The sequence below is a fragment of the Ahaetulla prasina genome, chromosome 6 (assembly GCF_028640845.1).
Source record: "Ahaetulla prasina isolate Xishuangbanna chromosome 6, ASM2864084v1, whole genome shotgun sequence".
Classification (NCBI taxonomy): domain Eukaryota; kingdom Metazoa; phylum Chordata; class Lepidosauria; order Squamata; family Colubridae; genus Ahaetulla; species Ahaetulla prasina.
Window position 1 is genome coordinate 57884361 of NC_080544.1, and position 26991 is coordinate 57911351.

General features: G+C 38.2%; 2 protein-coding genes across 10 annotated transcripts in view; one reads left to right on the top strand and one right to left on the bottom strand.

Annotated features, from left to right (window-relative positions):
- Nucleotides 1-16225, top strand: part of CFAP43 (cilia and flagella associated protein 43) — a 62304-nt gene extending 46079 nt beyond the window's left edge. For 4 of the 6 annotated variants that reach the window (XM_058187626.1, XM_058187627.1, XM_058187628.1 and 1 more), the window contains 12 exons: nt 375-500; nt 2344-2463; nt 2545-2652; nt 3081-3167; nt 4201-4289; nt 5106-5313; nt 5597-5709; nt 7642-7801; nt 8209-8373; nt 10815-10895; nt 13428-13581; nt 14094-14269. In XM_058187626.1, coding sequence (XP_058043609.1) covers nt 375-500; nt 2344-2463; nt 2545-2652; nt 3081-3167; nt 4201-4289; nt 5106-5313; nt 5597-5709; nt 7642-7801; nt 8209-8373; nt 10815-10895; nt 13428-13581; nt 14094-14269 — 1587 coding nt within the window. Of the gene's footprint in view, nt 1-374; nt 501-2343; nt 2464-2544; nt 2653-3080; nt 3168-4200; nt 4290-5105; nt 5314-5596; nt 5710-7641; nt 7802-8208; nt 8374-10814; nt 10896-13427; nt 13582-14093; nt 14291-16009 lie in introns of those variants that run through there. The other 2 variants (XM_058187625.1, XM_058187624.1) reach the window with 2 other exon arrangements.
- Nucleotides 14312-17952, bottom strand: SFR1 (SWI5 dependent homologous recombination repair protein 1). Of its 4 annotated transcripts, none has more exons than XM_058187668.1 (4): nt 17809-17952; nt 16481-16590; nt 15995-16399; nt 14312-14940 (listed from the first exon to the last, which is right to left on the bottom strand). In XM_058187668.1, the coding sequence occupies exons 2-4, from the start codon at nt 16571-16573 to the stop codon at nt 14749-14751; spliced, it is 690 nt and encodes a 229-aa protein (XP_058043651.1). In that variant the 5' UTR covers nt 16574-16590; nt 17809-17952; the 3' UTR covers nt 14312-14748. The 4 variants fall into 4 exon arrangements, with proteins under 4 accessions (XP_058043651.1, XP_058043650.1, XP_058043649.1 ...); XM_058187667.1 differs by having other exon boundaries at nt 17702-17943; XM_058187666.1 differs by having other exon boundaries at nt 16481-16593; nt 17702-17942.
- Between the last annotated feature and the right edge of the window lie 9039 nt (nt 17953-26991).

Sequence of the window (26991 nt, forward strand, 5' to 3'; positions counted from 1 at the left end):
AATGTACTTCCAAAGTGTCATTAGAACCAATTATATCACAAAGTATAGTATATGAGAGATTTCACACTCTGATTCTATGGCACTATCAATCCAACGAATTTGTTCAAAATGCAAAGAACCCAAAATTTTAGGTTTCAAACATTTATTTTCAAAGTTATTTTAAACAAGTTCAACTGTTAAAAATCAGCTTTCCAGAGGGTTCAACAGATACCAAAGAGGGATTGGAAAGCATGTTATTCTCATATTACGTAAAAGATGGATGCATTGTTGAATATCATTAGAAAATACATTCTGGAACTTAATTAAATCTTTTAATTTTTGCAAATATCCAATGTCCACTGTTGTTTCTGAAATGCTTTCTTTGACATACTCAGGAAATTCCACCACCTCCATTTGCATCAAAAGAAGAAGCCCTTTGGAGTGAAGAGGAAAAAAAAATATATAAGGAATATGAAAAGAAGGTTAAAGAACTGAATGAAGAAAGAGAAAAACATCGAAAGGTAAACAGAGACAAAGGGAGATTAAGCTTCTCTTTCATTAAAGAGAGGAACCTTTTTTATTAGGAAAGCCTTCCTGACCACCTTAAATCAAACATAGATAGTCAAATATGACCAAGGTAATCTCTTTTCCAAATATTCCATTGTCAGATTTAAAAATAATCACTTTTTATATTCAAAATTTTAAGTAAATAGGAATGAGTAATTTGTCTACGCATAAATGAGGCAGTCTTCACTTTCCCTCATAAGACAAAGATCATGCCAGTTTTCCTGTATTCAGTTTAATTTCTTTTTCTGCCATAGACAGAATGAGATATCAGCAACATGCTACCTTAGTTGTTTACTTTTATTATTTTCTAAATGCTATTCTTTTATAATGTACAATTCACAAGAAATGACTGAACCAATTCTCTTAACAAATTAAATTTCCATTCAACTTGAATGACCAAGAAACTAAGGGTAGCTTTTCTCTTAAGTTTTTCTTAATGTCATGAAATTAACAAAATACATTTACAAACCTGAGTTTTGGTGAAGGGAGTTTTCTTTTACATTATTAATAGCTTGGTATTAAATTCTGACCATAGTAGGTCATAATATAGTTTGTTTGGCTGGAATTAATGCATTATCTTAACTAAACAATTGTCATTTGACATCCATCAGTTCAGTTTAGTATGATATGCTAATCCAATTTCTTTTATTAAATCAGAAACTGATATTTTAAAATCAGATTGCAACTATTGGGGATATTTGTTTATTTTTATTTCTATCCTGCCTTTATTATTTTTATAAATAACTCAAGAACATGTCTAATAATTTTTTCTTCTCCTATTTTCCCTACAATAACACTGTGAGGCGAGTTGGGCTAAGAGGGTAATTAGCCCAAGGTCACCCAGCTAACTTTCATGGTTAAGGTGGGACTTGAACTCACAGTCTCTCACTTTCTAGCCTGGTGTCTGAACCACTAGATCAAATTGGCTTTATATCCCGGCTTTATTTTTATATAAAGCTTTTTCAGATACTGGAAGAGAAAACAGGAGAGTTTACAAGGAAATTCTCAAAGAAATAAAAGCCACTGGAAAACTTTTTTCTCAAAATATATTTCATTAACTCTTTAACCGGGTGTGAAAATAAGCTGCTTAATAAATACCGTATATACTCGAGTATAAGCCGAGTTTTTCAGCACATTTTTTGTGCTGAAAAACGTCCCCTCGGCTTATACTCGGGTCTATCTGACTTATACTCGAGTTTTTTTTTAAGCCCTCGGCATACTCGAGTATATACGGCTTATACTCGAGTTTTTTTCTTTTTCACATTTTACCGGACGGAAGCCCTGCCGGTGCAGTGAGAGGGCGGGGCGGGGGAGCCGCCAGCCTTCTCAGCTGAGGGAGGGAGGGTTTCCCCAACCGGTAGGTGCCTCATTTCCCACCCTCGGCTTATACTCGAGTCCCCAGTTTACCCCAGTTTTTGGGGTAAAATTGGGGACCTCGGCTTATACTCGGATCGGCTTATATTCGAGTATATACGGTAGTTAAATTGGCAGCAAGTTAGATGGGTGATTCCAATTCTCCTCTTTGCTCAGGATCTTTTCAGCTTTCTCTGATTATAGAGTTGTGGGAGATAGAAGCTGATGAATTTTTCAGTCATTCTGGCTCATAAACTTCACATCTGTAATTCTTCTTGGTCTTTCAAATTCCATATTTCCATCTTGTTCTTGCAAACATAATTGTCCAGGAAAAATGTAAAAAGAGATTACTAGGATTGAAAAGGTGCCAAGCATTTCTTATGTATTATTCTTATCTGCAGTTAGTATTGTCAAATAAAGACACTGCACCTTTTCTTTCCACAGATTCTAGAAACTGAACTGAAAAAGCTTCAGGGTTCAATTCAGGAAAGTACTCAAGGATTTGATGAAATCCTGAATAGGCTCTTTGACAAAAAAGTCCACTGTGAAATGGTTATATACCAGGTGAGCTTGAATAATATTTATCATCCTTGCTTCCATATAAGCAGCACTTACTGTTTGTTCCCTTTTCAAACCTTTTACTAGGAAGAACTCAAAATAACTAACCTCCTCTACTCACTGGTTTTGGATGAAGAGATGACCTCAAGAGAAGCTGCACTTCATCATCATCTTAATAAAAAAAGGAAGGAAAAGGTAAGAACACCTGAGGTGGGGTGGGAGAGACGTTGACAAAATATTTACTTCTCATGATATCTGCCCTTTTAGAATCAAAGTGGCCCATTCAACAAATAAAAATTTTCTCGTAAAATTCCCTCATCTTCTTGAAAATATCAATGATTCTTTATAAATATCCCTTACATTTCACAAAAGTTCACATATACTGGTTCACATACCGCTATGATAAAATATGTTTTGCTTGTTTGTAGTTTTTCATGTGATTAAGAAAATGACTTACATTTTTGAATTTAGGCCAGGGACATGCTGAACTCAGTAAAACTAGTCCAAGGGTTGGGGGGTGGGAGAGTTCCGGTATCTAATCACCCGTCCAATTGTGCTAACATGATTTAACATCTTATGTTCCAATGACAGACAATCATATCCATCTTTGTTTATTTTGATAGGTAATATCCAGTGAAGCAGTAAAGGCAGCTAAAACGGAAGTGGATGCTTTTAGAGAAGCTTATGACATATTAATTGCTGAAGACAAAGTAAGACTTCAAACTCTAGATCAATGTTTTTCAACCTTGGCAAATTGAAGGTTTATGGACTTCAACTTCCAGAATTCTTTAGCCACACATCTTCAAGCTGCCAAGGTTGAGAAACACTGCTCTAGATTAACACTGCTGAAGCTGTGATATTTAATGTTATTGAATTATAGAAGCTTATTGAATTGGATTAAATGAATTAGATTAAATTTGATAATTAACAACTTCCAGTTTAATTTGGCATTGTTTATATAGGTAGTTTATTTACCGGTAAATATTGAAACAATTGCTAATTATTAGTGGAAATAATAGCCTTGGAGATTGTTTTGTTATAGCATGGATAAATAGCCTATTTCATAAGCCAAAAGATCCAATTAACAGACATTTCTTTCTTTCTTTAAACTAGTGAAACACCACTATCATTATAGTTCTCTCTGTCTTCTTGCAGGGATCCAGTTCTAAGGGCAAGACTGCAGCATCTGTAAAGTGGGTCATATGGCAAAAAAAAATCAAGATGTTGGTTGGGACTGTGCAATTGAATCTCTGTCCATTTTGTACTTACCATGGTGTTGTCTACACATACAAGTTGACAGGACTTCAATCACACAACTCCCATCCTGACTACTGTTTTACCTACAAAAATACTGCAGCCAACAAGTACAACAGCATTAAGGGAACTCAAAAATGAAGATAGCATTCGTATAACTGAAGCCCTGACTTTTCTGTATGTGCATCAATGTTGCATAAAGCTACAAAGAGTCAGGGATTTTATTAAGCTGACTTCATCACACTTTCTTATTGAATTCTTTATGTATGCTGCTTATTTTGGAAAGATCTTGTCATGTCACCTTGAAGTCAGCAAATACTTTGCAAAGTGAATATAACAATAATGAAATAAATTTCAACATTCCTTAATTTAAAGCTTTTTATTTTCTGTAAATGTAATCATTATGCAGATTACGGAAGTAGCAGAACCGGAAATAGGCATAATAAACTCTTAAACTTAGAAGACTTCTGTTTTCCCCCTGACCAATAGGTTATGGAACGTGGCTTTAGAAAGGAATTTTCAGATCTTCAAACTCATTATATTGATCAACTATTCAAACTTTATAAACGTCGACCAAGGTAGAAAAATTTCATTAGTTCTAACATTTTCTGAAATTCTGTGAATTCCCTCTTACAGTAATAATCTTATAAGAACTAGTACAGCAGCATTGCTTTCCAGAGCAAAAAACTGAAGTTGTATAGCTAGTATCTGAAAAAAACTGAAAATCATTGACACTTATTAAATTAGTTCATTTTTCAGTTCTAAGGGCATTTATATAACAAGAATGTTTAAAAATACCAATGAAGCAATCACTTTAAATGAGATGAAGTGGCAGCCACAGTTACTAACGTTATCATAAAAGTCTCTCTTTTTGCCCTTTTCTTTTAAAATATTTTTTTTTAATAAATGGAATACTATACAACTACAGAGCAACTACAGAGCAAAATACAAGATGCTACATAACCACAGAGGAAAATAACACACAAAGAACACCTACAATATACTCTCTAAATGACAGTAGCACAGAGCCAAATAATCTCTGTTTAAATTAAGGAAGACTGTAAACCTTCCTACTGGTCTATATAGAGAAATTAAATAATAAAGGAGAATATTTGTAGCTCAAGATAGACAGGAGGGGTCCTTAGTGCGCTCTGAGCTTGCTTGTTTTCTTGCAGATGTTTCATTACCCAAACCAGTTAACATCATTAGTGCTCATCATCAGTAACATCAGAAATTAAATACAAATAGTTTTTTAAAAAATGCTAGTTAATACACACTACTGAGATTTTTTTTAAAAAAACAAAATGAAGCTAGTGATATACAAGTTTTCTGTTGTATATGTAACATGTCACAGGAGACATTAATTTTTTTCTTTGCCTGTTCAATAATGGAAGGGCTTTGAAGATGAAAGTACAAACAGATACTGCAAATCCATATGGGGAACGGCCGGGCTCTGCCAAAATGTATCAGGATGCTCTCGCCCATTTAATGAAAGCAATTGATGAAATGGACAATCCTGAAAACAGACCTGAGGGGCTTGACATCATTAACTGGGAACGCTTTTGTGCAGCTAGGCGAGCGAAAGTAGAAAGTGAACAGCAAGTATGTATAAGATTCCATTATTTAAAATCATATTTGACCCTTATATGTTATACAAACAAATAATTCTCTCAGAACTGAGCTCATGGGAAACATACAGTGTCCCAGTTATGCACAGAAAGGTGGCTGCTTTTTAAATCCTTTCTAGTTTTTATTTTGCAAGAAGTGGTTTATTTTCATGGGTCTCAAATGTTTAATTAGCCTCTATATGTAAATGATGTAAAAACAATTTAATGTGATTTGAAAGTAATATTCATCTTAAATTCCTATTTTCTTTTTTGCAAAGGTGAAGCAAAAAGCACTGACACTAGCAGAGATGCAAACTTTCCTTCAAAAAAGAATTGAAGATGATGAACAGCTGCGGAAAGACATTGAACATGTTTTTGCTGAGATCAATTTGTAAATTTGCTTTTTTCTTTTACATTATAAAAGCACATATTAGATTATTATTGTTCTCGTGCATATATATTTATTATTCTCATAACAATATATATTACAGTATACCATAATAATATAGTAGTAGTAATCTTAATTAAATAAACCTATACTACAGTACCCAAAGTGTAAAAGGCCTTTTTGTTATGGAGAAAAAGCCTAAGAAAACATTATAATTGTTAATCGTGTTCTTTATTCAACATTATCACAGACAATGGAAAAGTTGTCCTCTGAAAATGCAGAACCCATCAGATTAAAAAATTAATTTTTCCCAGTGCAGATAGTCCTTGAGTTATGATGCTAATTGGTACTGGTACTTGGTCATTAAGCAAAGCATCACATGACTGTGCAACAGCAATTTTGGCAGTCTCAATTGTGGTCATTAAGTGGGAACTATATGGTCATTAGATGAGGACCTCATGCTTCTGCCTATGTGAACTGTCTCTGCTTTAACTCCTCCCACTTGCCTATCTCTTCCCCATCTTTGCCTGTTGAGTTGCACTGCACAACATGACTGAGATGAAAAGACTGCTGTATTCTGCTGCCACCGTCTAGCAGATCAGAAAGCCTTTTAGTGGAAGGAAATGTCTTCAGATGAATCACCAGGCACAGGCTAGTAAAAGAGCCAATTCTCTTCCATTCTGTTTCCCACACCCCTGGCAGGCACAGGATGGGAAAGACCAAAATTGGTCTGGATACAGAAATGGTACTAGTTTTGGAACCAACAATTCACCCTCACCTGGCCTTTCTCTACCCTCTTTGAATTCCACAAGCAAGAAGCCCAGAGGGCAGTTGGGTTGAGACAGCTCCCTATGCAGGTATAGTCTTCTCTTGTGGCTCTGGGAGCAGGAAGAGGAATGGCTCCATGCCTTGCAAGCACCACAGGCAGTGGTAGGAAAGAGGAAGGCAGCACAGGAGAAGGGACCTAAGCAATGTGCACATGCTCCCGCTGCCTGGAAACACTGTTGTTGGGGAAAGCACTCTTGCTCCCGGTTTCAGTGTCATTGCCATGGTCATTGCTCATGCCCAGGCAATCCCAAAAGAACTACATAGGTGAAAGCCAAGTGCTAGCATGGCCAGTAGCAGCACTGGCTCCACCATGCAGAGGTGCCAATGAGTGCACCTTTGCAGGGAAAACCTCATGGGGCTTTCCACCACTACCCCACACAGTGGCTCAGATGTAATCCCTCATCTCCTCACCACCCCACCGCTTCCAACTGATATTTGTTGTCTTTTTCTTCTCATTTCCCCTCCACTGGATTTGCTAACACTGGCTGTCTCAAGCTAACACTGCTGGAGTGTGGCAGGCCTGCCAGGAGGCCAGTGCCCATGGAGGCAGCAACCAGGAGAAGTCAGAAAAGAAAGTGAGGCCAGAGCCTCTGAAGCTTGGAGTTGAGGCCAGCCAGTGTCACCAAGTCCTGCAGAGGGGAGGTAAAGTAAAGAAGAAAACAAAGGTCAGCTGGGGTGGCAGGAGAGCCATAGCAGGTAGGCAGCAGCATACAGCAGCCTCTTTCTCTTGGCTATGTTGTGCAAAAAGGCAGAGATGGGGGTGAGATAAGCAGGTGGGGAGGGGTGGAGTTCATGCAAGGCAGGAGAATATGATCGTGGAGTTGGGTAATGATCATAAATGTGGGCCAGTCACCAAATACTTGAATTTTGGTAATTCGATGATAAGAACACTGTGCAAGTTACAAATGTGAGGACTGGTTGTAAGACAACTTTTTCAGTACCATCATAATTTTGATCAGTTGCTGAATGGACATAACCTGAGGATTATCTGTATAGTTAGATAAATCAGTACCTAATATAGTCAAGATAGGTTGTTGTTTTTTCCTGATCATGGTAAAATGTTAAAATAAGTTATATTATTTTTTTAAAAATGTTATTTAACTCTAGGCTTCGGGAGCAGAAAATGAGATTTCAATTAGATTTGATGGTCCAGTTCCTCTTTAAACAAGGACAAGTGGAACTAGACGGCACCAATTTAATACCAGATTACACAGATGCTATTCTGATCAACAGGACTATTATTGAAGAGCTGAACAGCATGATCTGGGTAACAATCTTTCTTTGAAAAGATAAAGCCTCTGCAGATGACTTTTATGAAAAGTTATTTTCTTTGCATTTACAACTTTTAATTAAATACAGTTCTAGTTTTTTAAGTGATATAATCAACCTTATTTTAATTCTCTTATCACGTATTACAAGCCCCAACTAGTATAATTCTCCTAACGCTTAACCTAAATACCAGTGAGCATATAACCTCAATGATGTTTCTTTCTTATTCAATGTGGCTGTGTTTGCTTTTAAATCCATCATATTCAATTAGTGCACAAATGTTGTTCTTTTGAAAAGAGTTAACTTTGCCATTTTCCCTTCAGTTTTGCAAAATTTCATCTACCTGTTATCAGCATGCAGTTTTAAAACAATATGTTGCATGAAGAAATATTTCTTTTTTTCAAGGCTCAAGGAGAAAAAAAGATTGCCAGTATGGTAGAAAGTAAAGATTTTCGTAAAGGGATATTTCAGCTGGAATGGGAACATCAAAAAATGCAGATGCAAGTACAAGATCTGAATCAAAAGGCTCGAGATATACAAAAACTAAATGTTACAAAAGATCATCAGATTGTAAGTTCATATTTTCAAATACTTATCATGATGATATAAAATATGTAACTATTAGAAAGTGCATATCAGAGTGCTGTAAAACACTATGAAGTAGTATATTACTCTGTGCTATTGCTATTCTACCCATCTCATCAATACCTGCATGAGACTTCTGTATATTTTGTTCTACATTATAGTGGCGCTTAAAGTTTGTGAACCTTTTAAATATTCAATATTTCTGCATAAATATGACCTAAAACCTCATATTTTGTCCACATAAGTCCTAAAACTTATTTGGATGTACAAACTTCCTGCTGCCACTTTTGATCCATTAGTGCAGGTCCTTCCTTCCTAAATTTCCTTCTCTGACCATTAAGGGCTCCCGTCTCCTTTTTCTAATTGTTTCCTAGGCAATATCTGTCCCCTCATTCCCAAAGTTCATCCACACATTACAGGTGTTTCAGTCAATAAGAATACAATTAGCTGTAAGTGTGGGAGGTCTGAATAGAATTTTTTGTATTTTGATTAAGTCTGTTCTTCACAACACAATTATGTAGAGAGATTTCTGAGGACCTCTAAAAATAATTGTTGATACGCAACAGGATGGAAGAGATTACAAACTATTTCCAAAGAATTCTGACTTTACCAGTCTATTGTCAAGCACACACTGTGTACAAATGGAGGCCATTCTTATCCTTCCTAGAAGTGGTTGACTAATCAAGATCTCGAGTATAAGGCATGTAATACTTTAGGACAGTGATGGCAAACCTTTTAAACACCGAGTGTCCAAACTGCGCGCACACATGTCCAAACTGAAAGGTGTGTGCATGCGAGCATGCACGTGTGAATGTGTACACGTGTGAACATGCACACATGCGCAGATGTGCACATGCACACGGACATGCACGGACATGTGCAAATGTGCGGGACATGCACAGACATGAACATGGACATGCCCGCATGCGCAGCAGAAACCCGAAGACCAGCTGGCCAGCGGGAGGTGGGGCATCCCTACACTGGCAGCACGGCAAGAGGTAAGATCTTTTTCTTTTGTGAGCTTCTGCTTCATCATTTGCAGGGAAACAGAAGCTCACGAAAGAAACACCACGGAGATTTGACCTGTGCTATGGTGCAGGTGCCAGCAGAGAGGGCTCTCTGTGCCACCTCTGGCATGTGTGCCATAGATTCGTTATCATGGCTCTAGGACATTTCAAATAGCCAAGGAAAACATCTAAGGAACTAAAAGCCTCTGTCACATTGGCAAATATCTACAGTATGTTCATGAGACCACTATTAAAACACTGAACAATGATGCGGAAGGCAGTTACTAGGAGAACGCCACTACTCTTCAAAACTATCTATAGTTTGTACATAAACATGTGGTTAAGCTGGAAGATGATTGGAAGAATGTTCAGTGGACAGATGAGACCAAAATAGAACTTTTTGGCTTAGATGAAAAAATTTATATCTCACAAAAGACAAACACTGCCTTATCCCATCTGTGAAATATGGTGGTGAGAGTATCATGGTTTGCTACTGCTGAACCAGAATGGCTTGACATCATTAATGGAATTCTGAACTATACCAACCAATTCTGCAGGAAAATATCAGGTTATCTGTCTTTGAACTGAGAAAGTGGATCATAAAGACAAGACAACAGCCCCAAACACACAAGTAGTATAACCAAAGAATAAAGTTAAAGCAAAATAAAGTTAATGTTCTGGAATGGCCAAGTTAAAGTATTGACCTTAATTCTATAGAAATGTGAAAGGATATGAAGCAGGCAGGAAGCTCAGCAAATTTCTGAGTTGAAGTGTTCTGTAAGGAGGAATGGGCTAAACTTCCCCCAAGTTGATGTGTAGGCCTAATCAAGTTATCAGAAACGCTTGAAGTTGCTACTGCTCAAGAAAATATGCTACTTAATGAAAGCAAAGGTTCAAATATCTTTGCACATACAAATATGTAGCTTTGGAACACTTTATTCAATAAAGTGAAAAAGGTTGTTTTTTACTTATTTGGTAAATTAGGTTTTATCTATTTTATGACTTACGTAGAGAACAGATCAAACAAATATTTAACATTTAAAAGGGTTCACAATCTTAACAACAACTGTATATCAGTGGTGGGTTGCCCCCGGTTTGGACGGTTCATGTGAACCGGTAGTAAAACAAGGGGGAGGCTCTGCCTACCGACCCCGATGTCATCAGGAAGCTTCTGTGCATGCGGAGAAGCAAGCACAAGCGCGCAAGCGACCCTTCTGCAAACCAGTAGTAAAGGTAAGTAGAACCCACCCTTGCTGCATATGTATTATATCTGGCACTGGATACTATAGATTTGTTACTGGAAAGCAGAACAATCTTCCTTTGAAAGTTTACGTTTGCTATGTTAATATTGCAAATCTAGGATTTAACATCAGGAAGCATCAGCTATATTAGCTTGATCTTTTATTTTTAATTTCATAGTTCTTATCAGTCTTAAACTATGATAAGCGGATGAATCATGAAGTATCAGTAATGGAAGGAACATTTAACTTTTTAGACAAGGTAAGTTTTCTTACGGAATAAATTTTAATAAAGAAACATGGAATATGCTACCTACTCAACATATTTACTTTAGTTTAGACTTACAGATGTCTTCATATTTATACTTGCTAAAGGAAGACATTTTTGAGTTCTTGTTAATGTTATGAAATACTTCCAATCACTTCTACTTTTGCTTTTTACCACATCTGTAACCTTAAGACTACAAGCCTAATTTGTCACTTGAAAAATTTCTTTTTCTAGAGTTATCTCCCAACCTTTTTTCTCATGGTATACAAAGCTTGCTACATGAAAAGGATTACCATATTTTTTGGAGTGTAAGACGCTCCGGAGTATAAGATGCACATTACTTTTTGGGGAGGAAAACGAGAAAAAAAAATCTGCCTCTGCCTACCAGCATCTATCAGTATTCATGTGGCTAGTGTCCTTCAGCAAACAGCCTGGTCAGCTTCAGCATTTATTGCAGCCTGATTCAGCACAAGTAGCTGATTGGCGATTGGATCGGCCTTCCAGAATACCGCCAATCAGCTGATCACCACAGCCCATCGGTGCCTCCATGTGTTGTGTTTTTTGCCTCCGTGCGTTCCATTTTTGGCCTCTGCATGGTCCATCTTAGACTCGTTCCAGGCTGCAGGGATCACCACAGCACATCACCGCTGATCGCTGGCTCTGCACATCACATTTTCGGCCTCTGCGCGTTGTGTTTTCAGCCTCTGCAATAGCCCGTTTTTGGCCTCTGCGTTTCATATTTTTGGCCGACAATCCCCACCTGGAATCAGCCCAAAACACAACATGCGGAGGCCAAAAACACGACACGTGGAAGTAGCGATTGGCAGCGATGGGCTGTGGCGATGCCTGCAGCCTAGAACAGGTGGTAAACGGGGCAGGCAGAGGCCGAAACATGATGCGCGGAGGCCAAAAACGGCTGGCAGGTGGGCGGGGCTTTGGCAACATTTGCTGTATAAGACACACAGACATTTCCACTCATTTTTAGGGTGGGGGAGTGTGTCTTATACCCAAAAAAATATGGTAACTTACTAGAGCAATTTTATTTGAAAACTTGTTTGCACACAAATGTCCATCGCCCAGCTACTACCGATAGATGAGATTATTTTAGGAGTTTCAGTCAGTAAGATTTATTTCAATATATGCTCTTCAATTCTGCCTATACTTACTTCAGAGTTGTCATAAATGAACTATGATTTTTCTCCCTCTACCTGAATACACTATTGCATAAGTTAATCTTCTCCTTCTAGCTATTAGTTGTCTTTATTTATAATGTATCAAGAGACAACATTGAAGAATAGTTTATACTAGTTCTTTCTTTTATTTGCTTTTTATTACTACCTTAGTATCACTTTTCTTCAAATATCCTCAGATAGATCTTAACTCAGCGTTCTCCTCATTTAATGTTCATCTTGCATTAGTGAACGTATATGAAGTCTAAAACATAACTGAAAAAATATTCTTCAGTTCTGAAGTATTTCCACAGTGAATCAAATTTTATAGAATTAAAATGACTTAGAACTGAATGGTAGAAAGATCACTAACAACCTATTTAAAGTAGATAATATATACAGTAAATAATTTGAAAAATATTTATATATTGATGAAGCTTAACTATCTTATGCTACATATATAACCTCAATAGTACTTTAAATAGCTAAATATTAATCCCCTAACAAGAATTATGATCCAGCTCTACATCTTCTCTTTTATTCATACCAGAATTATAAAGCACCAAAATATGCAGTGTTCATACACAAAGCAGACAAGAGTGTTTCAAACATGTCATAGCATTTTCATCTACACCAGGGGTCAAACTCAAGGCCCACGGGCCGGATCTGGCCTGCAGAGTGCTTAGACCTGGCCCATAGGGCCACTCTGGAAATAGCAATGGTCCGGCTCGCAGTGTCTCTGCCAGCAAAAGTTTTAGCTGGCAGAGGGCTGAAGGAGACCATTGTGGCTGAAAACAGAGCTCGGGAGCCCATTTTCGCTGGCAGAATGTTTCAGCCACAGGCACCCCTGACACGAGAGACATCAAGCTGGCCATGCCCACTCCAGTTCCCCAAGGTCAAACAATGGCCCTCAATAAAATCAAGTTTGACACCCCTGATCTACACCTTAAAGAATATGTACCTTTTCCTGGGCCTGCATAGATGCAGGAAAACAAAAACATTTCCTATTTTTTGAGCCTGTACAGCTATTATAGAAATTCAGAAAAAGTTGTTTCTTTAAAGAAAAGCCAGTAGAAACAGAAAGGACCCCTACCAGATCAAAAGCACTTTTGCCTGCTTTGGATCCAAATCTTTTATATAGTTGAATGCTCCTGTTTTACTTCAACTTCTCACTGAGGGGGAACCTACACTTTCTATTAATAGTTTTAATTACTGGCTACATTTTTAAACTTTGAATTAGATCGTATTAAAAGCTAACATTATCCTCCTTCACAAAAGAAATAAAATGTTTTAGCATCTTTTAACTCATTCTAAATTCTAAAGATCCCTTTTTAATAATTTTGTTTTTAATTACCAGGTTCACAAGAAAAATATAGAACAAAAAGAAAAAATAATTAAAGAATTGGAGAAACAAATACACTTAAAAGAGACATCAAACCAGAAGTTCAGCAAGAAATTACAAGAAATGCTTGTTATTGTATCAGAAAGGCGGCATATTTATGAGGCTACTGGTAAGTCACATGCAAGGATCACATATCACCCCCAAAAAATCATGATGTATCACACAGTTAGTGAGTTCACATTATACACTTTATGAAAAATAATTTCCCCCCGAAAAATAATCTGGATATTATCAGTGTGTACATTTTCCTAGGTCAATTACCAATTGCCATAACATTGTTAAGCATAGCAATATATTCTGACATTTCTATTAATTCCGTTTTGTTATTTTAGTTTTCTTCAATAGTTTTGAGGAGATGGTTACCCATCTTCTACCACTAGCAACTCGATCACTTCATTCAGCAAGCCTTTCAGTAATACTGATGGGCAGCAAATGAATCTAGTAAATAAAAGCTGTTTCAGATGCAAATGAAGTAACTGTTTCATCAATCATATAATGATGTACAGCTCATAACAGCAAGATGATACTTACCATAGTCCTATTAGTAAATTTGAAAGAAGTTGAGGAACACTGGTAATCAGTTCATTGATTTTATTCTGAATATTTTTGTTTAAAAACCAGACTCAGAACTACTGAACCAAAATATTGCTAAGGAGCATTATGAGGACATTGTACAACGACAGCACCTGGTAGATCTTGCAAAAGCACAAGCCCAGGAGTTGGCGGTTCTTCAAGCTGAAGTGGAAAGATTGAGAATGAGAACATTCCCAGCTTTCTTTGATGTGCAACAATTTTAGCAATAAACACTCTTAGGCAAGGTAGGTTCCCCCCACCCCAAATTTCTCTTTCAACTTTATTCTTTATTACATTAAGATAGTTTTATAAATATTGTGTCATAATTCATTTTGATCACTTCAACATATTTATATTCACAATGAATTTAAATAAATTTACCAGTTTGTATTGTAACATATTACTGTTGTCATACTAAAACTGGAATATTTAGACATTTCACTTTTACAAAACTAAAAGATACGCAGTGGAATTTAAAAAACTCAAAAAGGAACAGAAATATATCCTTACGTATGGAGAAGGATCCTAAAGCAACTTGGCAAAAGAAATTGGCTAAAAAATTGCAATTTGAAGAGAGACTGAGTTGACAAATGAAAAGGGACATAACAGCAGAGTGTTGGAGTTTAATGTATTATATAAAGAGGGATAGATGAAAATAGTCATCTTTTGATATATTTTTAAGAGTGAAATAAAATACTAATTTTTATGGATCTGTAAAATCTTCATCTGTTCGGATATAATGTAAGAGTTTGTCATCTAATCCAAAACTGTCAATCAATTGAGTCAGACTTAATTTCTTGTTATCAGTAGATAAGGCTGACTGCAGCTCATATAGAATTGCTTGTGAACTCTTTCTCCATTTTGATATCAGAAACTGTAACTCTTCTGGGTTATTCTGTAGGGAAACAGAAAAAAGCATCTAGATAAAGGTTCCAAAAGAGGAGCGGCTCCCAACCTTTGCGGCTTGGCCTGGCTGGAGAGGGAGAGGGGAACTGGGCTGTGTGGGCCTTGCGGGAGTGCTGGGCCAGTGCGCATACATACAGTTCGACTAGCGGGAGTGGCAGACTGGCAAGCACATACGTGAGTGCCCGCCAATCCACCACTCATGCAAGTTGAGCTGTGTATGTGTGTTTGCACATTGCAGCCAGTCACTCACACAGCCCAATACCAAATAGGCTATGGCCTGGTAATGGGCCACGGCCCAGGGATTGGAGACCCCTACAATACAGAACAGAAATTCACAGAATTTAAAAGTATAAATATCAGGATTTTCCCCCTGCCCCATGTTTACAATGTATTTTCCACTTGAAAGAACAAAATATCATATACAAAACTATTTTAAAAATCTTATTAGACTTAGAGTAACTATATTGTCACTTTGAATGTATACTAATTGGCAAACATTAAAATGAAATTTTGTTGCATACAATATAACTTATATTAGATGTAGAATTAGAATATACATTTATTTGAAAAAATGTTTCTTACTTTCTAGAACAAAATACATAAAAGAGCAGTTTAAACAATGGATATTACTTCTGCAAGGAAAGATCATAATTTTAATGTGTTCAAAAAGACAAGAATGGGTGAATGACACTGAGTACAAGTATAGTTTATATACAGTTAGTATTACATAAAAATAAGTCTTTTCAGCTTTAAATTAAAAATAGGCAGCACTTTACATATTGGCAAGAAATATTATCTTATTAAGGAAATGGCAATTTCCCTCACAGTTAAAGACTTATCTTTAGAATAGATGAAAGCAAATATATTATGCAAGAATGAACTGGAACAGAAATTGGCTCGATGACATGCTAAGATTGGTTAGTATTTGGGAATGCAATAGCATAACAAAAGTATTTTTAAAAACCTTATCTGCAGGATTTGTTTTTAATATATTTAAATTTATTTAAAACTGTTTCTGATGTTTTAATATTTACTTTGCTTACCTTTGTTCTATATAGTTTGACCAATTTAAGTCTTCGAAGAATGTCCTCTTTTTCCTGAAGCTGCTTCATTAGTGTCATCTTTTCCTCTAACAGCTCCCATTGTTTACAGTCTGTACCCAACAAATTAATTTCTGAAGAATTGTGCGTAGCTTTATTATATCCATTGTATTCAGATAGTGCGCTGTCTTCTGCAGAACTCTTTGAACACATAGTTTCATCAGGAACTTTTTTCAAGCACTCATCCTCAGCATGTAATACAGAACATGGTTCTTCTTTAGATAAAGTTTTCTCCTTCTGATTACTGTTGTTTTCATCATCTATTTTAAGTTGTTTGGCAACAATAAAATTTGAATGAAAAGATCTTCTTGTTTTCTTCAACCGTTCTCGTAGGGTTGCACTCATTAACTAACAAACGTAATTAAGAACTGTTTAATAATCTAAATATATAAACATATATTAAAATACATATCTTGATATATTTATTACCTGTTTCCCTAAGCTTCTGCTTTGAACAGAATTCTCACAATTCTCTGGAGCGCAGGATAATGATCTAGATTGGTTCAATATAGGTGTCCCCATTTTGAGAACTGCTTAACCTGCTTGAAAGATAGAATACTTCAAGGTTAAGATTGCAATTTCCATTTATCGGTGTAAAATCATTGTATACAATATTGCTTGAATTCTGCAGACTTCAATTACAGTACTGAAGCAAGAACCCCAGTTGATCTCATGAACAATCTAAACCATAAACTAGCAACTTGGACATCTGCTACTAGAATAGCTAAAACCACAAGTCTTTAACACTCCTAGACAAATCGCCGTATGTGTGTGTGTGTGTGTGTGTGTGTGTGTGTGTGTGTGTGTTGAAATCCATTTTTTTTTTACTACCGGTTCTGTAGGCACGGGTTGGTGGGTGTGGCAGAAGGATATGCAAAATCTCCATTCCCACCCACTCTGGGAACAGCCATAGGTGGTATTTGCCGGTTCTCCAAACTGCTCAAAATTTCCGCCACCGATTCTCCAGAACCTGCTGGATTTCACCCCTGGTGTGGATGTATTTGTGTATTATACACACACACATTTATTTGCAACTTGCATAGAATAGAATAGAATAGAATTTTTATTGGCCAAGTGTGATTGGACACACAAGGAATTTGTCTTGGTGCATATGCTCTCAGTGTACATAAAAGAAAAAATACCTTCATCAAGGTACAACACTTACAACACAATTGATGGTCAATATATCAATATAAATCATAAGGATTGCCAGCAACAAGTTATAGTCATACAGTCATAAATGGAAAGAGATTGGTGATGGGAACTATGAAACGATTAATAGTAGTGCAGATTCAGTAAATAGTTTGACAGTGTTGATGAAATTATTTCCATGTGAAAGATTTCATAATCTTGGCGATAAAGCTTCTTTCACAAGTTTTAACTAAGCTTCTTTGTGAAGCAGAATTGTCTATTCTGCAGGACTCAACTAGTCAAAACAGAATATGAGCTGAAATGGTCATCTATTTTACTTGAGCCTGTATTCGACAATATCTGGCTTTGTTATCCCTCCTATAATAGTTCCATGGGAGCCGAGAACCAGTAAGCCCATGAGGAGGTGGGAGAGGAGGTGGCCTGCCTTCCCAGAACAGAAGAGAGAGTGAGGCTTTCCCCCATTAGCTTTAAAAGTCTCTTATCCTTCATTCCAAGTACCTTTCATCCAGGAGGGGGGAAAAATTATCTTCAGAGGAACTGAAAAAGCCACGGACTCCCCCACATCTTCTTTAACAGCGGAATAACTTCGGCTCGCATTAAATTACCTCAGAAAGGAAACACAATCCAAAATCTGGGCACTCATAAACACACACAGCCACCTTTCGGACCACCCGCTCAAGCGGAAGCGTATTAAACGCACCCGGCAAGGCGTAACCTCTCTGCGTCACGGTCTCAGCTGCGCGGCGAGGAAAGAGGGGCGGGAAGAGCTAATCAAGGAGGAACCGGGGAAATCAGACGGAACACTGGCGGTGGGGGGGGGAGGGGTGGGGCTGGCGTCTCCTGCACCGCCTTGGGTTTAACGCAGCGTTTTTCAAACTGGGCCACTTTTAAACTTTGTGGACTTCAACTCCCAGAATTCTCCAGCCAGCATTTTGGAAATTGAAGTTCAGTATATCTTAAAGCTGCCAAGTTTGAAAAACGCTGGTTTAATGCAATTCTTAAGAATTCTAGACTCGCTCGAACTGACATAAACTCCCCTTATGTTAAAAGGAGCTTATTCCCAAGGGCCGAGACTGAAGTTTGGTGTGCTGTTATATTTCTTCCCACTTGGCAATTATTAAAATTTCTAGGCGAGGCTTTTAATTGTAATTTCTCTTGATAGCTATTAAGAAGGGGTGCAGATTCTGTTTTTTACGTATGATTTTTCTATGTTCTCATATTGATTCCTCTATTCTTTAAACCACAATTAGTAAAAGTCTAGCAGGCAGCTGTTTGTTGGTTTAAAAAGCTACCGTTTTCTTACTTCTATCTAATTTTTGAAGTTGAGTTTTTATTGGCTAGTGGGATACATCAAGAACTAGAGTTTTTGTCTAAAGTGCTCGCATGTACAGTTTAAATACCCAAGAGCATTAATTAATCTTTATTGCAGAAAATATGACTTCAGTAACAAAGTTGTTAATGTTTAGAATACACTACCTAACTCTGTGGTCTCTTCTTAAAGTCCCCAAAGCTTTAACCAAAAACTGTCTACTATTGACCTCACCCCATTCCTAAGAGGTCTGTAAGGGGCGTGCACAAGAGCACAAACGTGCCTACCGTTCCTGTCCTATTGTTTCCTTTCATTATATCCAATTAATATAGTTATTATATGCTTATACTCATATATATGCTTATATGTTGTATAATTGCTTCATGCTTATGCTTATGTATGCTGTTATGACAAATAAAATAAAAATAAAATAATGGTTTTGAATGTTGTTGAACACATGCACCACAGAACAAATCAATTAGAGGTATTATTCAAGATGCAAACAACCATTCTCAAGCTGTATTTTGGATACACTATACAAAGATCCAGTTCCAATTAATCGAATGATAATGGTGGAAAAGTTGGAAGAAAAACGAAGAGAACTAGAAGTAAGGATGGATTGGATTATAGTAGTAATAAATATAACCGATCTAAAGGGCCAGGCCCTAGGATAGATCATTCTGAAAGGAAGCCTGTGTGGTTTGTAGCCAACAGGAATTTGAAGGCACCTACTGGTAGTTAATTGAATTATGCAGTCTGTTTTGACTATTTTCAGATATATTTTATCAACACAAACAGACTGATTTTCACATCTTTCAAACTCTACTACAGTTCTGCTCTGTTAATTGTTTTTATATAATAGTTTTCATTAAGATGAAGCAGCCTAAAGTTAAAAAATTAGGTATTTGAGTTTCAAATAGTTCTTTCCCTTTTATCTTGATATGACTTTGGCAATAGATACTATCATGCTTTGTCTTGCAATGTGGTTGTTGCCAGGATTTAGTTTGCATCTGCTTAGGTTTGGTGGCCTACTGAAGGCGTCTATGGATATGCTGCCTCCAAGCACTGAGGACAATCCACTATAGGCATTTTGATTTGGGCTGGAAAAAAACTAGATACCTGCTTTCTGCAGAGTCATCTGCCCTTGTAATATCACTTGTTGGAGTCACTGCATGTATCTAATGAAATTTATTCAGTTCAAAAATTTGTTAAATTTTTGCAATGCATATAGGTTTCACACTATTCTCTGCTGCAACAGCTTTATAATTCAAATTACAATACAAAAAATATTTAAAATATTGTTCTGCCAACAATAACAAATATTAGACCATGCTAGAATGGGAAGGGCTAAATAGAATAGAATAGAATAGAATAGAATAGAATAGAATAGAATAGATTTTTTTATTGGTGAAGTGTGATTGGACACACAAGGAATTTGTCTTGGTGCATATGCTCTCTGTGTACATAAAAGATACGTTCATCAAGAATCATAAGGTACAACACTTAATGATAGTCATACGGCACATATAAGCAATCAGGAAACTATCGATATAAATCGTAAGGATACAAGCAACAAAGTTACAGTCATACAGTCATAAGTAGAAAGAGATGGGTCATGGGAACAATGAGAATATTAATAGTAGTGCAGATTTAGTAAATAGTTTGACAGTGTTGCGGGAATTATTAGTTTAGCAGAGTGATGGCGTTTGGGAAAAAACTGTTCTTGTGTCTAGTTGTTCTGATGTGCAGTGCTCTAGGAGTTGAAACAGTTTGTGTCTAGGATGTGAAGGGTCTGTAAATATTTTCACAGCCCTCTTTTTGACTTGTGCAGTATACAGGTCCTCAATGGAAGGCAGGTTGGTAGCAATTGTTTTTTTCTGCAGTTCTAATTATCCTCTGAAGTCTGTGTCTGTCTTGTTGGGTTGCAGAACCAAACCAGACAGTTATAGAGGTGCAGATGACAGACTCAATAATTCCTCTGTAGAACTGTATCAGCAGCTCCTTGGGCAGTTTGAGCTTTCTGAGTTGGCGCAGAAAGAACATTCTTTGTTGTGCTTTTTTGATGACGTTTTTGATGTTAGCTGTCCATTTTAGATCTTGCGATATGGTAGAACCTAGAAATTTGAAGGTCTCTACTGTTGATACTGTGTTGTCTAGTATTGTAAGAGGTGGAAGTATGGAAGGATTTCTTCTAAAGTCTACCACCATTTCTATGGGTTTGAGTGTGTTTGAGTGTGTTTAGTTCCAGATTGTTCCAGTCACACCACGAGGCTAGTTGTTCACCTTCCCGTCTGTATGCGGATTCATCATTGTCTTGAATGAGACCAATCACTGTTGTGTCATCTGCGAATTTCAGTAGAAGGATTGTTAGAGATGCAGTCATTGGTATACAAAGAGAAGAGAAGTGGGGAGAGCACAGAGGGTGGCCTCTGTGCTAATTGTACAGGTATCTGATATGATTCTGCTTAGGGTTTGTTTGTTTGTTTGTTAGGAAGCTTATGATACACTTACAAGTGTGTTGAGGTACCTGTAGCTGGTTTAGCTTAGTTGGAAGAGTGTCTGGAATGATGGTATTGAATGCTGAACTAAAGTCTACAAAGAGGACCCTTGCGTAAGTCTTTGGAGATTCAAGATGTTGTAGGATGTAGTGCAGAGCCATATTAACAGCATCATCTGTTGATCTGTTTGCTTGGTATGCAAATTGCAAGGGGTCTAACAGCAGATCTGTGATGATTTTCAAGTGGGACAGCACTAGCCTTTCAAAGGTTTTCATGACTACAGATGTTAGAGCAACTGGTCTGTAGTTATTCAGTTCCTTGATGGTGGGCTTCTTCGGTACTGGGATGATAGTAGAGCATTTGAAGCAAGAAGGAACATAGCACACCTCTAATGATTTATTGAAGATTCAGGTTAGGATGGGGGCCAATTGGTCAGCACAGACTTTTAAGCAAGAAGAAGTTATCTTGTCTGGGCCTGGAGCTTTTCCTGGCTTTTGTCTGTGAAATAAGTCTTCAACTTCCTTTTCTGTGATCATGAGGGGTTGTGAACCCAATGGGATGGGATCAGTTGTAGGAAGCTTGGCTGTTATTGGTGTGTTTGAGATGGGGGTTGTGGAGATAGGTGGCTGTAGTTTCTTTAAAACCTGCAGTAAAAAGACCTTTCTCTGCTGCTTAGTAACTGTACTGTACACATGTTCCTCCTAATTAACGCTTCAGGACATAGAAATTCATATATAGTATGCTTTGCGTGTCAAGATAAATCATAATATTTAGCTTTAATTGGATTAACTAAACATGATAATGAGTAATAGCAGCGTCATCTGGATTTTCTTGTGTATGAATAGGGTGGAGTTTTGGAGGCTTTGCGTTTTCTGCATAGAAACAGAAGCAGAATTTGTAATAGGACAAATTGCCAGGAGTGTCTGCTGGTGGGTGGGAAATGACGGAATCCTGCAAATGTCATTGATTTATCAGATTGATTTTTTTGCCATTCATTCAGGTGTTGAGGGTGGGGTACATAGCACTCCCTCCTATTTTCCTCACAGCAACTCTTGTCAACCAGAGAGGGTTGAGAGAATGTAACCAGTGAATTCCTATGTTGGAGGGTGCATTAGAATGTAGGCCTCACTGTTTCTAGCCCAACACCTTAGCTTCTACACCACACTGATTCTGATGTGACTCATAGACCAACATCCAACATCATATTAGAAATTAAAACCATCCCTTACATGGGTGACCTTTGTGCAGGCCATCTGACAGGCATTTTAAAAAAAGATGTTTGCATTGTCTGCTTATGCATAGCAATAACTTAAAGGCCGGCTACAATTTCTACAATACAATATTCTACAATATCTACAAATTATTGTGGAAGATAGAAGAACTGAAAATATTTTTAGAAATCATAGAATTTAGAGGTGAATATTATTTCTCTTGCTATGCTGCTGCTCTATCTAAATTTAGTTGTCTGCAGGTGTGGGAAAAAAGTATACTGTTGGAAGAAATGTCCATCTGGGTTCAGTTCTAGGTGGGGAAAAAGACACTTGATTCATGGAAGTTGCTTAAAAAGATGGTTTTAATGGTAGACAGGATCACATGCCCTGAAGATGGTGGGTGAAGAAAAAAAAAGGGAAGAGATGCTGAGTTTTAGACCCTCTCTGGGCTTTTGAATTTGAGCTTGTATTTTGATTGGTTGTGAGTCTCCCATGGGGCCATGCAGGGGCAACTCTGTAGGCTGTCCTGAGTCCGAGGCTTGGTTGAGCCTGCTGGGTGATGTAATCTTCCTAGGCGCCATGTGGTGAGATGGCTAGACAGCTAGTACTATCATGTCCTGAGGGCAGGGGTAAAATGCTCCCAGTTCAGACCGGCTCAGGCAGATAGGTAGCAGAGATTGGGGCTGGTTCGCCAAACCGGGAGCAATGGCTGGCTGGCCATGCCCCCGAACCGGTCCACGACCCACAGTCCTGCCATGCTTGCCTGCCTTCCACGCTACCTTCCTGGCATCCAAGTGGCCCGCTTGCGAAGGCAGGCAAGTGGAAGCCCACATGGAAGGCAGGCAAGCATGGCAGGGCTGTGGGGGAAGTAGCTAGCAGCTTACTCACCCCCACCCTATCCCATTCAAGCAGTGGCTTCCCTGCTCAGCCCCGACAAGTTATGCATCCATAGCAATGGGATTGTTTTGTTCGCTGTGGTGGTGCTTCGGGAGGGCAGGTGGACATATTCATTATAATTGTCAGCTGTAGACGCCTGCCCTCCTGAAGCACCACCGCGGTGATCAAAACACCATTGCACTGTGCCTCCTCCTGCAGCCAAACGTGCCAGCCGTGCATGCCCTTTCCTCAAATGGGCTGTGCTTGGGGCGCTTGGAGAGTGAGCGAACAAGAGAGGTCTCCAACCTCTTTTTGTGTGTGTGTGTGTGTGTGAGGGAGGGATGGAGTGATCTGAAGCAGAGGCACCCAAACTTCTGGCAGCGGCGGGGATGGATTCTGAGCAGCCCTGAGTCAGCCAGCTCCACCTGACCTACTCCTTGAGTCTTGCTGTTCTCCTCGTCCCCCACCCCACCCCACTCAAGCAGCTTGCAAGCGATGATCTTTTCTGCTTCTCTAGGGATGCTGGTGTGGGCACCATGGATGCATAGCTTGTTCAGGCTGAGCAGGGAAGCTGCTGCTTGAGTGGGGGAGGGCAGGTGAATGGCGAGACTCAGGGAGTAGGTCAAGTGGAGCTGGCTGACTCAGGGCTGCTCAGAAGCCACCCCCACCGCTGCCAGAAGTTTGGGTGCCTTGGCTTCAGATCGCTCCCTCCCTCCCTCCCTCACACACACACACACACACACACACACACACACACAAACAGAGGTTGGAGAGCTCTCTTATTCGCTGTCTCTGCAAGCGGCCCATGCACAGCCCATTTGAGGAAAGGGCATGCACAGCTGGGCACATTTGGCTGCAGGAAGAGGCCCCGGTGGAAGGCAGCTTTTTCTGCAGCGTCCCCCTCCCCTCTTTGGATCGCCCTACAAGGGGGAGGCTCTGCTTTTGTAGAAATGGGGTGAGTGGTTTGTACAGAGGATTAGCGGGGGTGGGGGGATGCGTGGCCCTCCGGGATGAAGAGCAGGGCAAGAGAAGGCTCCGAGGTTCGCTTGGGCAGTCAAGCCAGAGGGAAACTCAAATGTTGGGGGCTTCAGAAAGGCAGAATGTGCTTTTGTGCAGCTCCTGGCTTCTGTGACATTCTGTGAAAGACAGAATGTGCTTCTGTGTCAATGTGGAGCTCCTGGCTCTAACAGTGAGTGACATGAGTGATGTCAAGTTGGCCACACCCACCCAGTCACATTACCACCAAGCCACGCTCACCAAGCCACGCCCACAGAACTGGTAGCAAAAAAATTTAGATTTCACCCTGCCTGAGGGCCATATCTTAATCCCTTCACCCTGGAGCTGAAGGGGAGGGAAGGGAGCTGCAGGAAGCTGCTTTGTCTTTAAAAACATGTTTCTCCTTTTCTCATCCAGGAAAACATAGTCTGCCTTTTTAATATTTCCTAAAATATTTCATTCTTCTAGGAGAGGGGTGGGTGCTAACTTCCTACAATAGGTTATACTGTTATTACATCAACACCATGCCTCTTCATCACTGAAGAACAGGAAATTTAAAAGAGTAGTCATTTAAATGATCAAATTTTCAGTTGTCCACTGAGATTATCAATGTTTTAGTTGCTTAGCAACATGATACATCCTCAAACTCAAATTCCTGTAAACAATTCTTTTCAAATACATATGTTTGCAAAATATCCATCCATTGTTTAAAAACGTATTTTCAAAAGAAGTTTTGCCTTTCAATTACCGCTTGCTCCCTCTCTATTACTCTTTGCATGTTTATACACCTATTTAGGAAAATGCTTAGTATCTCCAGGATGATGTGGATTTGTGTTCCACCAAATTGCATCAGATTGCTTTTAAAATTTCAGAAGACATTTTGTTTTTCTGCAAGAAATAGAATGCATAACATAGCTATTAGCCTTCCATTTTCATTCTGAAATGGATTGTCAATGTTTACAAAAATTTGGTATAGCACATTGACTTGAAAAGAAAACATCTTACTTGTAGATGAGGGAGGGGAGTATATGGTAAGAGAAGAATTGAAGCAAATACTTGGAACGTGTACATAGGCTACAAGAGAAACATTTGTGACTTCAAGCCAGACAGAACTGGCATATCAGCCTTTCCCATTTTTTATTGTCTTCCCTATATAAAGAATGACTCATCACAATGGAATTTCCATTGGGGAGACTTTTAACTGCAAATATTCATTCTCACACAGAGGAATGAGCGGAAAATGAGATGACATGTCAATTAAACAGAATTATCAGTTCTAAAATGGAATAAAAGAACAGCTCAGTCCCCACAATTTACCCCCTTTTTAGCCTGACTGAACAGATCCTTACATAGTGCCAGCCAGTGCATATTTACTTGGGAGCAGGAACTGTGGAATGCATTGGGACTTATTACAAAATATGCATGTTTGGATATATGTTTTCTGGATTCTGTATGTCCACTAAAGTTTTGTCTGAGAGAAGTTTATGTAAGCATATATATTACAAATTGAATGCCTTATTTTACAGGCAGTTAAGTTTAATAGATAATCATTAATTCAGGTATTGACGTTCTCGTTCCCCCTTGTGCTTTTTTTTTTGGAGTTTTATGTGTGCATGTATGCATATATATGTAGGGATCTATATAACAATATACACACTGTAGATCTATAAAAAAAGAAATATTTACTGGAAAAGAAATTTCCAGGACTGAATTCAATGGATATTGGCAGTCCTCATATAGAAAGCAAAGGATCTCAAAAGCATATAGAACTTAAGTGTTTATAGCCTTTTTGCTTGGCATAATTTCTTCCAAATGAGTGGCTGTTTTAAATTCAAAATAGTCTTTCTTTTGGATAAATGCGATATTTACCATCTAAAATTAGTCCCTTCTACATCCGTATATATGTGCATATGTATATATGCTTGCAAAACTGTTTCTTTTTCTTAGAAGCTAGATATCCTGATATAAGAAATATGGCTCACAGCTCTTTAATTGAGCTACTATCGGCCTGGTTTTGCTTTCAGTATAAAAGACCACAACTAGAGGCTGTTAGGAATTTGCTTTCTCCACATGTAATGTTCCATAGAGTAAGAGTCATTTTGCTTTGTGATATTAAGCAAGCTCCTGCAAAATCAAAAGGAGAGAAAAATACCCTGCTTGCTGGTAATTTCAGTGAGCTGTGCTAGAACTTGGCACAGCTTGCCCTTTTCTAGAAAAACACAGTATCTTGTATCTTACAGGTACAAGTTTAAAAACGTAGTAAGATTGCCAGATTCCTAAAGCAATAATTGAAACCAAATATCATGCAATTAAGCTCTTCCAGAATGAAATTTGACAGCCCTGAGTCTTGTAACTGAATGGAATTCCAGGTTTTAGGTGATGGAATATATGCAGTTTCTTAGCATAAGAATAATTAGTGGCCATTGAAACCAGTGGCTGAATATGTTAGTGTGAGGTTGTGCTATTGTTTTATTATTAAAAATGATAGTCCTGTGAGACTGTTGCTTCCTTCTCCAGAAATCTGTTAATTAATATTCACCTGACATAAAAGGGAAATAATTATATTAGTCTTAGTCTTTTTCAAGAGGCAACTGGATTTTCTGGGGTTTTTTTTGAAGATGTTTCGCTTCTCATCCAAGAAGCTTCTTCAGCTCTGTTTTGAAAAAGCTCTGAAGAAGATTATTGGCTTAGTCTTTCCTATTTTCACTTATTTTCACAGTTAGCAGCTTCTTTTAATTGCCTGTGAAATTTGAGCAGCAAGAAGCTTTAGGCAGAACAATAAATTGCATACATATTCCCTCTAGAAAATAGTTTTTAATTAGTTAAGTCCATTCTTCCCTTTTTTTTTCGTCATGGAAGGTAAGTGTAGTGTCATGCTAGAGTGTAGGCAATTCAAAT

Excerpts from the sequence above, each read along its gene's own strand:
- SFR1 (XM_058187668.1), bottom strand. The coding sequence starts at position 16,573 with ATGGGGACACCTATATTGAACCAATCTAGATCATTATCCTGCGCTCCA. Across the intron at positions 16,400-16,480 it reads GCAGAAGCTTAGGGAAACAG|TTAATGAGTGCAACCCTACG; the intron begins GTAATAAATATA and ends TACGTTTGTTAG. Across the intron at positions 14,941-15,994 it reads TCAAACTATATAGAACAAAG|AATAACCCAGAAGAGTTACA; the intron begins GTAAGCAAAGTA and ends GTTTCCCTACAG.